The 15,065-nt window shown below is 38.2% G+C and overlaps 1 protein-coding gene across 1 annotated transcript in view; it reads right to left on the bottom strand.

Moving 5' to 3' along the window:
- The window catches only part of LOC116481234 (argininosuccinate synthase-like), a 51,145-nt gene extending 46,047 nt beyond the window's left edge, over positions 1-5,098 (bottom strand). The window contains exons 1-2 of the mRNA XM_058437038.1: positions 4,921-5,098; positions 2,808-2,896 (exon numbers count right to left, since the gene is read on the bottom strand). Of these exons, the coding sequence (XP_058293021.1) occupies positions 2,808-2,896; positions 4,921-5,098 (267 nt within the window). The remainder of the gene's footprint in view (positions 1-2,807; positions 2,897-4,920) is intronic.
- Positions 5,099-15,065: the final 9,967 nt, after the last annotated feature.

Below are 15,065 nucleotides of genomic sequence, written 5' to 3' on the forward strand. Positions count from 1 at the left end.
TTTAATAAATAGCATAGTCCAATTTTTGATTAGTAAGTGTATAGAAAATACTTTAAAATAAATATGACTACATGTTAATTGTATTTGTGTTTGGGTGGTGGTACAGATAATATCTCATGCCCATTTTTGTGTATTTTCCAAGTTTTTCATTAAATATTGATGACTCATAATAAAAATAAATTTTAAAAAGAAAGAGCAAGGAGAGAAATGCCAAACAAATGTGTAGAATAGAATGCTTTGAAAAATACATTTTCTGAAGTTTTCTTTTTGTTTTTTGCTATGAAAGAAATAATATCTGAAAAAAAAGTTAATCTATTGTCTTCCTCCCTGAAAACTGAGTATGACTGAAAAATTGGAATATCAGCCAAATAAATTGAGAGATTTTTTTGTATTAATAAATATTAGTATTTGTATAAATTAGGAAATATTTTCATAGTCATTATCATATTTAGCTTTTGCAACTATTTTCTGAAGATGACAACATTATCCCCAATTTACATATGGGAAAACTAAGAGTCAGAAAAATTTCCTTGTCCAAGGACACATGGATGAAATCCTGAGCTCTTTCCAGCACTCCACCTTTATTGTTTATGCATACTGATACTTGGAACTACAATCTGGGGCCTCCTTCTCTTTGAGTTTTTATTAGGATCTTGGTATCCCTATGGTATTACCATCGTGTCAACCTAAGCTAGATATAGAAACATTTTATTCCTAGCAGTAACATGTTACAAAAAAGCTAACTTAATGAAATAAAATTATAGTTACCAAGAAAAATTAATAATAATTTTGTTTTCATTAGGTTACTAAAGGCACATAAAATAAACCTGTCATTACAGATTTGCACCTATGACCTTGATGTCTCCACATGCTGCAAGTCACATTGGACGGTTTGTAGTTTTGTGACTGAATCTAACATTAAGTTTATTAGGGACTTTGGTCTACATGTAAAACTCACCTGGATGTTAATGGAAGAGCCGCTGGGTATTGAAACAGAATATATTCAGCATTTTGTCTGGTCTAGAAGTCAATCAGAATGCAATTATTCATTAAGCCTCCTGCAAGCAATAGTCACTGTGCTGTGCCAACATTCATCAAGTTAAGGGCCAGGAAATGTGAGTGCCAGGGGCAGATCTCACAGAGAAAGCACAAAAGTCAGCTCGTCTCAATTACAACGCGGCAATGGCCTTCTTCCTTGAAACTGCATTGTCAGAAGGGAATCTGAGAGGCAGTTCAGAACTTTTTCACTGGGCTCACTCTCAACAGGAATACCTGATAGGAAACAAACTAGGAGACTTATTTTCCTGTTCTCGATTTTCACAAGAATGTTTGGACTATAGTGCCTATGACTGACTCAAGAAATTGAAGAAGCAAGAATTAAGAGGAACAGTGAATGTTTGGTGCTACATGGAAGGAGAATATTGAAGTGGGAACACTTAACAGCTTTTTAGGAAGAAAGTTAAAATCTTAGCTGTATCTCTTGCTTTACATTTCTAGGCAAGTTCTTTAATTTTTCTAGATGTAAGTATCCTTATGTATAATCTACCTACTCCACAGGGTTATTGTAAGAAATACATAAAATAAAGTAACTGAAAACAGTGCACAATAAATGAAGCTATTATGATGAAGGCAAAATATCACCAAGATTATAATATTCCCTTTCATTTGGAATTGAGGGGTGGATAGCTATGTTTTTAACAGTCAGATAAAGAGTTAAACTTTGGACGCAAATGACAGTAATCAAGAAGGTAAAATAAGGCCTAAGAACTCCTTAGAAAATCTTCAATTCCCATAGGTCTCATTATCAGGTAAGAATGCTATATGCTTCTCACAGAAGCCTGGAAAGATGTTCGAAGCTCACTTGTCAGCCTGGGGAGACATCCAGAATAACAAATGATGGTTTTGCAAGTCCAAGATGTTTGGAGATGTTTTGACAGTGGAGGAAATGCCTAGAAGCAGGTTTGACTCTTTGTAATACTCATTCATCTACACGGTTTTTCTCTCTCTGTCTTTCTCCTCCTCCTCCTCCCCGCTTTCTGTGTGTGTACTACTTAATTTCCCCAGAATAAATATAAATATGTTATAGTTCTTATAAATTAAAATTATGTAAATATGATCATGTGAATGCCATTATCAACATATTAACATACTTTGTATCTATTTTCACTGTGATTTACCATGCATTAGTAATTGGCAAAAGGCCCTGTATCATTCCTGGAACAGTCCCATTGCAGTGAGAATTCTAGTTGAGCTCATGCTGTTTCTACCACCATGTGTGAGGAAAGCCCACAGCACAATTCACCATCAGGGTTTCCTCTTTCACTCAGAAGCCTATGGCATGCAAGCCTGTAATTCTGGTATGCGTGACTCCATGGATGAGGAATTGGAGTCTTGCTTCAAGGGTTGGGCTCAAAGTTACTGTACGGCACATGGCATCTGTGTTACTGAGCAACTGGGTTTGTTTTCTCATTGCTGGGATTCCCACTTTGCTCTCATAGATGCGTGTAACATAATTTATCTGTGTGGTGTGTTCTAATTCTGTGTAAGGTGGGCTGCTGCCAGCAACCCAAGCTTGGCAAGGGTGGGACTTTGGTTATATAACATTTGCCTCTTTCAGTTTTTGTCATAATAAATTTTCCATTATAAAGATGAGCTTTATTGATGCTATTGTCACACTTTTGCTTGCCACCACCTGTTCAAAAATCTTCAACCACTGGCCCTTGTCCCACTCTTCTGCTGATGTACTAAGTTTTAATCTTGAGAAGTCTGCGTGAAAGTAGCTGAGAGAGGATAAGGGAATGACGTACTTGCCAGTAAGGATGGCGCTTACTGGAAGCGTATTTCAGACTAGTCTGACAGGAGGTGCTTACTGGTTCCACGCGGATGTGACAACATTCTTTAGAACATTGGTCATTTCAGCCAAAAATATACAAATCCAGACCTACTTTCATACACTATCCTGGGGGGATCTGGAGCTATTTCTACATGCTGTGATAGAGGTAATTGTGGCTGGAGACAAAAATGATTAGAACTTCATACCACCCAAGAAAAGCAGCATCACATCAATGGAAAATTACCACAATTGTCTCTTCCTGTTGCATTGAATGTACTATAAATACTTCATTCTCCCCTCAGATTTCTATGCTTGTACAGCAACGTTAATAAGAGGTACCTCTAAACCTCTTTTACTCTCTCAACTTCTACTCTTCCTCAACCTTCTTTTTAGTGGTTTGAAAAATCTTTATGAATACATTTTCGTATGCTGAGATTAATAAAATCTTGCCTTGCTCATGCATTATGTATTAGAAATATAATAAATTTAAAGTTAGTAAGGGCCACTAGATTCCAGCTAAAGGAAGTAATCTAAAGCAGAATTTCTCCATGTCCTATGTAAATGCTGAGTCTGCTAAACTGTGGTGTGCTGGAAAATATTTCACAGTTGTCACTGGAGGGTAGGTGGTCTGGATTTGTAGTGATTGCTGATTTCCATAGTGTAAATAGTCCCACTATGGCTGATCTTAGGCTACCAACCTGATGTCACTGAACACAAAGTTGGGAGGAATTGTGCATAGGCAGATCTCACAAGCTGTACAAGCTGGCTCCAACACCATGGCTGCTAGATGGTAATAGGATTGTGAAGAAAGCATTCATTCTTTAAAAAGAAGTTGGGAAACACTGGGTGAAGTTAAACGTGAAATTTCTAACAACATTTAAAATACAAATTTGCATTTTGAAGTTGTATGATGTTCTTTATATTGGATTGGTGCAAAAATTATTGCTGGTTTTGCTGTCACTTTTTATTATACTTTAAGTTTTAGGGTACATGTGCACAATGTGCAGGTTAGTTACATATGTATACATGTGCCATGTTGCCGTCACTTTTAATGGAAAAAACCGCAATTCCTTTTGCACCAACTGAATACCTTTATTTGACTACTAAACATTTTAATTAGAACACCAATGAACATATTGTGGAATACTAGTGTTCTGGGAGACACAATTTTTAAAATGCTTAAGTGAAAGTCTCACTTTTTGTGTTCTTCATCTTTTGAACTTTATAATTATTTTAAGTTACAAGAGCATATGTAACTTAAATTAATGTCAGCAATACAAAAGAATTTTAAAAAGTTAAATTCTCTACAAAAGAATTTGAAGAAGTTAAATTCTTCCTTTTAATAACACGTTCCTGAGTTAATCAATGCTAGAGATTAATGCCATTTTACACTTTCATTATATAAATATACAAAATGTATACATTATTATACATGTGTCATGTATGTATAATATATGTATATAGTACATATAATATGTAACACATATATTATGCATATATAACAGAAGTTCCTTGTCGCCTTTCTGAAAAACATACTACTCTGCACCTTTAAAAATGTGTTTTAACATTTTTTTTTCAAGAGATGAGGTCTTGCTGTGTGACTCAGGCTGGAGTGCAGTGGCATGATCATAACTCACTGCAACCTTTAACTCCTGGGCTCATGTGATCCTCCTGCCTCGGCCTCCTGAGTAGCTGGGACTACAGGCATAATCTGGAAGGATTCTCAAAAAAAGCTTGTTGGGCCCATCCTGAGAGTTTCTGATTCCGTAACAGTAGACCTGGGCTGAGATCTAAAAATCTGCATTTCTAACACGTTGTTGGATGATGCTGATGCTGCATAACTGGGACCACACTTGGAAAATCCCTAGCTTAATGAATTATTTATAAGAGGAACGGGTTTATAAAGGCAATGCAGGTCAAGAAATAGGACTTTCCTGCCACTCTAGAAGACTTTTCCTGTGGCCCATTCCAATAAGAGTTCTCTTTCCCTTCCTAAGTAACCACTATCTTGACTTTTATAACAATCACTTCCTTGCATTGTTTTGTGTTATCACTTAAGTGCTAATCCTTAGACACTGCAGACTAACTTGTTTGTTTTCTCCTTCCATTTTTAAAGTGTCTGTTGAAAAGTCTTTGCCATTTAATCTGCAGACTTTCCATAATCTGGATCTTGTTGATTTCATACTCCTGGAGAAGTTTACAGTAATTTGTTCTCCGTCTTTCCTTCAAATTGGCGGCTGGATCCAAAGCCTTTACCAGACTCATATCCAATAACTTTGGCAAGAGTGTAGGTGATTTTGAGCTTCTTTAGCAGGAGGTACATAATGTCTGGATTTTGCTCTGTTTTTAAATCAGTTTTCTTGAAGTATGATTTATATATGATAAAATTTACTAATTTTAAATGTGATATTTGATGAGTTTTGATAAATACATATAGTGAAGAAACTGTCACAATGATGATATAGAACGTTTCCATTACCCCCAAAAGTTCTCATATGTTTCTTTGTAGTCAATCTCCTCTTGAGCTCATCTACTATCTCCTGAAAACCACTGATTTCCTTTTTATCACTATAGTTTTGCCTTTTCTAAAATTTCAGTTAAATGGATTCATATGATATATGGTCTTTTGTGTCTGGCCTCTTTCACATTGCATAGTGCTTTTGAGATTCACCTCTGTTTCTACGTGGATTGGTAGTTTCTTCCTTGTTTCATTACTAAGTGGTATTTCATCATGTAGACTTAGAACAATTTGTTAATCCATTCAACAGCTGATGCACATTTGGGTTGTTTCCAGTATTTTGCTATTATGAATAAAGCTGAATGTGTCTGGCTTTTGGATAAATTCACTGAAACAGGAACCCAATACATATTACTCCTTTCCTCCTACCATGGATTTCCCACCAGAATCTGTCAGCCTCTGTTCACTCAGCAGTGCTTTAAAGTAGCTACTTTTTATATTATTATATTCAGAATTTATAGTTGTTTCCTAGTCTACGAGGACCTTAGTTTCCCATTGCCCGAAGCACTTGTTCCCCATATAGTGACGTTATATTATTTTATTTTATTATTTTATTTATTTCACTTTATATTATTTCATAAGGAGACAACTCCCACATCTACTGTTCAATTACCCATAGGTACAGTTCATATGGGAAAGGCAGAATAAATGCTTCATTCTTTTCTTTTTACTTAGTTTTCAAGAAAATGATTTGGTTTCTAGTCATTTTTAGAAGGTGACCAATTAATGTTCTTAAAAAATGTAATTCTGATCAATAATTAACACCTTCCAAAGCAGAAAGCACAAAACTCAACTGGGTTCACTGGTGAGTTAGTTCTACCTAACATTAAGAAAGAAATTATAGGCCGGGCACCGTGGCTCACGCCCGTAATCCCAGCACTTTGGGAGGCCAAGGCAGGCGGATCACGAGGTCAGGAGATTGAGACCATCCTGGCTAACACGGTGAAACCCCGTCTCTTCTAAAAATACAAAAAATTAGCCGGGCGTGGTGGCGGGTGCCTGTGGTCCCAGCTACTCGGGACGCTGAGGCAGGAGAATGGCGTGAACCCGGGAGGCGGAGCTTACAGTGAGCAGAGATCGCGCCACTGCACTCCGGCCCGGGCAAGAAAGCGAGACTCCGGCTCAAAAAAAAAAAAAAAAAAAAAAAAAGAAAGAAAGAAATTATGTCAATTCTTTATAATCTCTTCTAGAAGATAGAAACAGAGGGAATATTTCCTAACTAATTCCATGAGCCAGCATCACCGTGATAATAAAACCATACAAAGACATTTCAATAAAACTACAGACCAATATCTCTTACGAACATAGATGCTAAAATTCCCCAAAAAACATTAGTAAATAATATTCAGCAACATATAAAAAGAATTATACACTACAACCTAGTGGGATTTATCCCAGGTATGTAAGGCTGGTTCAGCATTCAAAAAAGAATATAATCCATCACATTAACAGGCTAAAGAAGAAAAAGCACATGATTATATCATATCGATAGATTCAGAGAAAGCATTTGACAAAATCCAACACCTATTCGTGATAGAAACTCTCAGGAAATTAGGAAGAGAGTGGAATTCCCTCAATTTGGTAATGAACATCTACAAAAAAACCCTACAGTGAATATTATACTTAATGGTGAGAAACTAGAGTTTCCTGCAAGGTCAGGAATAAGGCAAAGGTGTTCCCTTCTAGTGCTCCTTTTCAATATCATACTGGAAGCCCTAGCTAATGCAGTAAGAAAGCAAGAATATAATTGTAAAATCATGGATTCAAACATGCTGTATTTGTTGAGTTTTAACATGGTGTAATTCTTATTCTTATTGAGGTTCAAAATTTTCATTTCTGGATTGAGAATTTTCTTGAAGCTTGTTTCTGAGTCTTGTTTTGTTTTTGTTTTTTAAAATATTGCCCTAAGAGTTTTTAATAGGTTCTATGACATCAGGTATGTCAAGGTATTTCATACTCATTTTGTTCATTTCCTCTTTCTCAGACCAGAATCAGTTGTTGTCTCCAGGAAACACCCCTTCCATCTTCGCTGGGAAATAGTATTTCAAGACCACAATCAGGTCTCTATGGATCTTCATTGCTATTGGATTTATCATTGTTTCTAGGCATTTTCTCTTATAGAATTAGGATATAAACACACTTTATAAACTACCTCATGTGTTCTTACTGATATATCCAGTTGAAGTTTAGAACTACTGGATTTTTACTTAACCTAATCTTTATTACACTGCTGTGTCCTTTTTACATTCTAAGAATTCTTCCAAGGTATAGGAACTGTTACAATTAAAATATTTCAGGCCAGGCACAGTGGCTCATGCCTGTGAGAGGCTGAGGTGGGCAGATCACTTAAGGTCAGTTGTTCCAGACCAGCCTGGCCAACATGGTGAAACCCCGTGTCTACTAAAAATACAAAAATTAGCCAGGCGAGGTGGCATGTGCCTGTAATCCCAGACACTCAGGAGACTGAGGCAGAAGAATCTTGAACCCGGGAGGCAAAGGTTGCAGTGAGCAGAGATGGGGCCACTGCACTCTAGCCTGGGCAACAGAGCGAGACTCCATCTCAAAAAAATTACATAGTCATTAGTTTTATTCCACGTTAAAACAGTACCATAACAATACTATCACTAATTATAATTACAGAAAACAGCTAAAACTTTTTAATATGGTACCCTAATCTATCCCTTTTAATGGTTTTAATATATCTAACTGTGAGATTATATAATCTCTTTGTTTTTTATTTTTATTTTATTATTTTTTATTATACTTTAAGTTCTGGGATACATGTGCAGAATGTGCAGGTTTGTTACGTAGGTATACACGTGCCATTGTGGTTTGCTGAACCCATCAACCCCTCATCTACATTAGGTATTTTCCTATTGTTATCCGTCCCCTAGCCCCCCACCCCATGACAGGCCCTGGTATGTGATGTTCCCCTCCCCGTGGCCATGTGTTCTTATTGTTCAACTCCCAACTATGAGTGACAACATGTGGTGTTTGGTTTTCTGTTCTTGTGTTAGTTTGCTGAGAATGATGGTTTCCAGCTTCATTTATGTCCCTGCAAAGGACACGAACTCATGCTTTTTTATGGCTGCATAGTATTCCATGGTGAATATGTGCCACATATTCTTTATCTAGTCTATCTTTGATGGACATTTGGGTTGGTTCCAAGTCTTTGCTATTGTGAACAGTGCTGCAATAAACATACATGTGCATGTGTCTTTATAGTAGAATGATTTATAATCCTTTGGGTATATACCCAGTAATGGGATTGCTGGATCAAATGGTATTTCTGGTTCTAGATCCTTGAGGAATCACCACACTGTCTTCCACAATGGTTCAACTAATTTACACTCCCAACAATGGTTTAACACTGTTCCTATTTCTCCACACCCTCTCCAGCATCTGTTGTTTCCTGACTTTTTTATGATCACCATTCTAACTGGTGAGAGATAGATCTCATTGTGGTTTTCATTTGCATTTCCTAATGACCACTGTTGATGAGCTTTTCTTCAAATGTTTGTTGGCCACATAAATGTCTTCTTTTGAGAAGTGTCTGTTCATATCCTTTGCCTACTTTATGATGGGTTTGTTTGTTTTTTTTCTTGTAAATTTGTTTAAGTTCTTTGTAGGTTCTGGATATTAGCCATTTGTGAGATGGATAGACTAAAAAATATTTCTCCCATTCTGTAAGTTGCCTGTTCACCCTGATAATAGTTTCATCTGCTCTGCAGAAGCACTTTAGTTTCATTAGATCCCATTTGTTGATTTTTGCTTTTGTTGCCATTGCTTTTGGTGTTTTAGTCATGAAGTCTTTGCCTATGCCTATGTCCTGAATGGTATTGCCTTGGTTTTCTTCTAGGGTTTTTATGGTTTTAGATTTTACGTTTAAGTCTTTAATCCATGTTGAGTTACTTTTTGTATAAGGTTTAAGGAAGGGGTCCAGTTTCAGTTTTCTGCATATGGCTAGCCAGTTTTTCCAATACCATTTATTAAATAGGGAATCGTTTCCCCATTGATTGTTTTTGTCAGGTTTGTCAAAGATCAGATTGTTGTAGATGTGTGGTGTAATTTCTGAGGCCTCTATTCTGTTCCATTGGTCTATATATCTGTTTTGGTACCAGTACCATGCTGCTTTGGTTACTGTAGCCTTGTAGTGTAGTTTGAAGTCAGGTAGCATGATGCCTCCAGCTTTGTTCTTTTTGCTTAGGATTGTCTTGGCTATGCAGGATCTTTTTTGGTTCCATATGAAATTTAAAGTAGTTTCTTCTAATACTGTAAAGAAAGTCAGTGGTAGCTTGATGGGGATAGCATAGAATCTATAAATTACTTCGGGGAGTATGACCATTTTCATGATATTGATTCTTCCTATCCATGAGCATAGAATGTTTTTCCATTTGTTTGTGTCCTCTCTCATTTTCTTGAGCAGTGGTTTGTAGTTCTCCTTGAAGAGGTCCTTCACATTCCTTGTAAGTTGGATTCCTAGGTATTTTATTCTCTTTGTAGTAATTGTGAATGGGAGTTCACTCATGATTTGGCTCTCTGTCTATTATTGGTGTATAGGAATGCTTGCAATTTTTGCACATTGATTTTGTATCCTGAGACTTTGCTGAAGTTGCTTATCAGCTTAAGGAGTTTTGGGGCTGAGAAGATGGGGTTTTCTAAACATGTCATCTGCAATCAGAGACAATTTGACTTCCTCTCTTCCTATTTGAATACGCTTTATTTTTTGCTCTTGCATCATCCTGGCCAGAACTTCCAATACTATGTTGAATAGGAGTGGTGAGAGAGGGCATCCTTGTCTTGTGCAAGTTTTCGGAAGGAATGATTCCAGCTTTTGCCCATTCAGTAAGATATTGGCTATGGGTTTGTGATAAGTAGCTCTTATTATTTTGAGATACGTTCCATCAATACCCAGTTTATTGAGAGTTTTTAACATGAAGGGCTGATGAATTTTATTGAAGGCCTTTTCTGCATCTATTGACATAATCATGTGGCTTTTGTCATTGGTTCTGTTTATGTGATGGATTATGTTTATTAATCTGCATATGCTGAACCAGCCTTGCATCCCAGGGATGAAGCCAACTTGATCTTGGTGGATAAGTTATTTGATGTGCCACTGGATTTGGTTTGCCAGTATTTTATTGATGATTTTTGCATCAGTGTTCTTCAGGGATATTGGCCTGAAATTTCCTTTTTTTTGTTGCGTCTCTGCCAGGTTTTGGTATCAGGACGATGTTAGCTTCATAAAATGAGTTAGGGAGGATTCCCTCTTTCTCTATTGTGTAGAATAGTTTCAGAAGGAATGGTACCATCTCCTCTTTGTACTTATGGCAGAATTCATCTGTGAATCCATCTGGTCCTGGGCTTTTTTTTGGTTAGTAGGCTATGAGTTACTGCCTCAATTTCAGAACTTCCTATTGGTCTATTTAGGAATTCAACTTCTTACTGATTTAGACTTGGGAGGGTGTATGTGTCCAGGAATTTATCCATTTCTTCTATATTTTCTAGTTTATTTCCATAGAGGTGTTTATAGTATTCTCTGATGGTAGTTTGTATTTGTGTGGGATCAGTGGTGATCTCTCCTTTATCATTTTTTATTGTGTCTATTTGATTCTTTTCTCTTTTCTTCTTTATTAGTCTGGCTAACAGTCTATCTATTTTGTTGATCTTTTCTAAAAACCAGCTCCTGAATTCATTGATATTTTGAAGGGTTTTTCGTGTCTGTATCTCTTTCAGTTCTGTTCTGATCTTAGTTATTTCTTGTCTTCTGCTGGCTTTTGAATTTGTTTGCTCTTGCTTCTCCAGTTCTTTTAATTGTGATGTTAGGATGTCAAATTTAGATCTTTCCTGCTTTCTCTTGTGGGCATTTAGAGCTATAAATTTCCCTTTAAACATTGCTTTAGCTGTGTCCCAGAGATTCTGGTACATTGTGTCTTTGTTCTCATTGGTTTCAAAGAACTTCTTTATTTCTGCCTTCATTTCATTATTTACCCAGTAGTCATTCAGGAGCAGGTTGTTCAGTTTCCATGTAGTTGTGCGGTTTTGAGCAAGTTTCCTAATCCTGAGTTCTAATTTGATTGCACTGTGGTCTGACAGACTGTTTGTTATGATTTCCATTCTTTTGCACTTGCTAAGGGGTGTTTTACTTCCAATTATGTGGTCAGTTTTAGAATAAGTGCGATGTGGTGCCGAGAAGAAGGTATATTCTGTTGATTTGTGGTGGAGAGTTTTGTAGATGTCTATTAGGTCCGCTCGGTCCAGAGATGAGTTCAAGTCCTGAATATCCTCGCTAACTTTCTGTCTCATCGATCTGTCTAATATCCACAGTGGGGTGTTAAAGTCTCCTGCTATTATTGTGTGGGCGTCTAAGTCTTTTTGTAGGTCTCTAAGAACTTGCTTTATGAACCTGGGTGGTCCTGTATTTGGTGCATATATATTTAGGATAGTTAGCTCTTCTTGTTGCATTGATCCCTTTACAAGTATGTAATGCCCTTCTTTGTCTCTTTTGATCTCTGTTGGTTTAAAGTCTGTTTTATCAGAGACTAGGATCACAACGCCTGATTTTTTTTGCTTTCCATTTGCTTGGTAAATCTTCCTCCATCCCTTTATTGTGAGCCTGTGTGTGTCTTTGCAAGTGAGATGGGTCTCCTGAATACAACACACTGATGGGTCTTGACTCTATCCAGTTTGCCAGTGTGTGTCTTTTAATTGGGGCATTTAGCCCATTTACATTTAAGGTTAATATTGTTATGTGTGAATTTGATCCTGTCATTATGATGCTAGCTGGTTGTTTTGCCTATTAGTTGATGCAGTTTCTTCATTGCATCGATGATCTTTACAATTTGGTATGTTTTTGCAGTGGCTGTACTGGTTGTTCCCTTCCATGTTCAGTTTTTTTTTTTTTGTAAATTGTTTTTTTTCTTCCTTGATGATTTAGAAGGACTATCTTCAAACCAGTATAAACATTTTATACAAAATTCCTGGCCATATACTAACCAATTGAGTAATTTGTTGCAGCATAAAGGCAGGCCTGGTGATGGTAAAATCGCTCAGCAGTTTCTTGTCTGTAAAGGATTTTATTTCTCCTTCACTTATGAAGCTTTGTTTGGCTGGATATGAAATTGTGTGTTGAAAATTCTTTTAAGAATGTTGAATATTGGCCCCCACTCTCTTCCGGCTTGCAGAGTTTCTGCTGAAAGATCCTCTGTTAGTATGATGGGCTTCCCTTTGTGGGTAACCTGACCTTTCTCTCTGGCTGCCCTAAACATTTTTTCCTTCATTTCAACCTTGGTGAATCTGAAGATTATGTGTCTTGGGGTTCCTCTTCTTGAGGAGTATCTTTGTGGTGTTCTCTGTATCTCCTGAATTTGAATGTTGGCCTGTCTTTCTAAGTTGGGGAAGTTCTCCAGGGCTATATCCTGAAGAGTGCTTTCCAACTTGGTTCCATTCTCCCGGTCACTTTCAGGTACACCAATCGAACGTAGGTTTGGTCTTTTCATGTAGTCCCATATTTCTTGGAGACTTTGTTCGTTCCTTTTCATTCTTTTTTCTCTAATCTTGTCATCAAGCCTTATTTCATTAAGTTCGTTTTCAATCTCTGATATCCTTTCTTCCGCTTGATTGATTTGGCTATTGATACTTGTGTATGCTTCACGAAGTTTTCACATTGTATTTTTCAGCTCCGTCAGGTCATTTATGTTCTTCTCTAAACTGTGTATCCTAGTTAGCAATTCTTCTACCTTTTTTCAAGGTTCTTAACTTCCTTGCATTGGGTTAGAACATGCTCCTTTAGCTCGGAGGAGTTTGTTATTACCCACCTTCTGAAGCCTATTTCTGTCAATTCATCAAATTCATTCTCCATCCAGTTTTATTCCCCTGCTGGTGAGTTGTGATCCTTTGGAGGAGAAGAGGCGTTCTGTTTTTTGGAATTTTCAGCCTTTTCACACTGCTTTTTCCTCATTTTCATGCACTTATCTACCTTTGGTCTTTGATTTTGGTGACCTTCGGATGGGGTTTCTGAGTGGATGTCCTTTTTGTTGATGTTGATGCTATTCCTTTCTGTTTGTTAGTTTTCCTGCTGAGAATCAGGCCCCTCTGCTGCACCTCTGCTGGAATTTGCTGGAGGTCCACTCCAGACCCTATTTGCCGGGGTATCACCAGCAGAGGCTACAGAACAGCAAAGATTGCCGCCTGTTTCTTCCTCTGGAAGCTTCATACCAGTGGTGCACCCGCCAGATGCCAGCCGGAGCTCTCCTGTATGAGTGTCTCCCTGCTGAGAGGTGTCTCCCAGTCAGAAGGCACAGGGGTCAAGGACCCACTTGAGGAGTCAGTCTGTCCTTTGGCAGAGCTCATACACTGTGCTGGGAGGTTCACTGGTCTCTTCATAGCCGGAAGGAAGGGACATTTAAGTCCGCTGAAGCTGTGTCTACAGCTGCCCCTTCCTGCCAGGTGCTCTGTCCCAGGGAGATGAGGGTTTTATCTATAAGCCCCTGACTGAGGCTGCTGCCTTGTTTTCAGAGATGCCCTGCCCAGAGGTGAAGAATCTAGAGAGGCAGTCTGGCTCCAGCAGCTTTGCTGAGCTGTGGTGGGCTCCGTCCAGTTCAAACTTCACTGCGGCTTTGTTTACACTGTGAGGGGAAAACAGCCTTCTCAAGCCTCGGTAATGGTGGACCCCCCTCCCTCCACCAATCTCAAGCATCCCAGGTCAACTTCAGACTGCCGTGCTGGCAGCAAGAATTTCAAGCCAGTGGATCTTAGCTTTCTGGGCTCTATGGGGGTGGGTTCTGCTGAGCTAGACCACTTGGCTCCCTGGCCTCATCCCCCTTTCCAGGAGTGTGAACGGTTCTGTCTCGTTGGTGTTCCGGGCGCCACTGGGGTATGAAAAATAACTCCTGCAGCTAGCTTGGTGTCTATCCAAACAGCCACCCAGGTTTGTGCCTGAAACCCAGGGCCCTGGTGGCATAGGCACCCAAAGGAATATCTTGGTCTGTGGGTTGTTAAGATCATGGGAAAAGTGTAGTATCTGGGCCAGAATGGACCATTCCTCACAGCACAGTCTCTCACGGCTTCCCTTGGCTATGGGAGGGAGTTCCCCGACCCCTTGGGCTTCACGGGTGAGGCAATGCTCCACCCTGCTTCAGCTCACCCTCCGTGGGCTGCACCCAGTGTCTAACCAGTCCCAGTGAGATGAGCCTGGTACCTCAGTTGGAAATGCAGAAATCACTTACCTTCTGCATTGATCTTGCTGGGAGCTGCAGACTGGAGCTGTTCTTATTCGGCCATCTTGCCAGCCACTCAGCCTCTTTGTTTTGATTCTCATCTAGAATTAGTTTTATGTGAATTTATATATTTATTTGTTACCCACTGATACTTATTTAAATGCCTCTTTGGTCATTTGGGTTGCTTTAAGCTACCTTTTTCAGTAGATTTTTCAAGAAAGATTCATGGGAACGCCATTCCCTAAATTATAATGGTTCATGCTTTTTATTCTTTAAGACCTGTTTCGCTGGGTAGAAAATAGTGTTTCACATTTTCCTTCCTTGCATACGTTCAATATATTTATTTTCTTCTGGCATAAAGATATTACATCAAAAAGTCTGATGATAATATACTTTTATACCCTTTATAAGTTATGTGTTATTTTAAGTACTAAAGAGTTTTTATTTTCCTTTATAGTCTAGCAGTTTCACTAAAATAACTTGGTATTGGTCATTC

The sequence above is a fragment of the Hylobates moloch genome, unplaced genomic scaffold (assembly GCF_009828535.3).
Source record: "Hylobates moloch isolate HMO894 unplaced genomic scaffold, HMol_V3 SCAFFOLD_3, whole genome shotgun sequence".
NCBI classification, from domain to species: Eukaryota; Metazoa; Chordata; class Mammalia; order Primates; family Hylobatidae; genus Hylobates; species Hylobates moloch.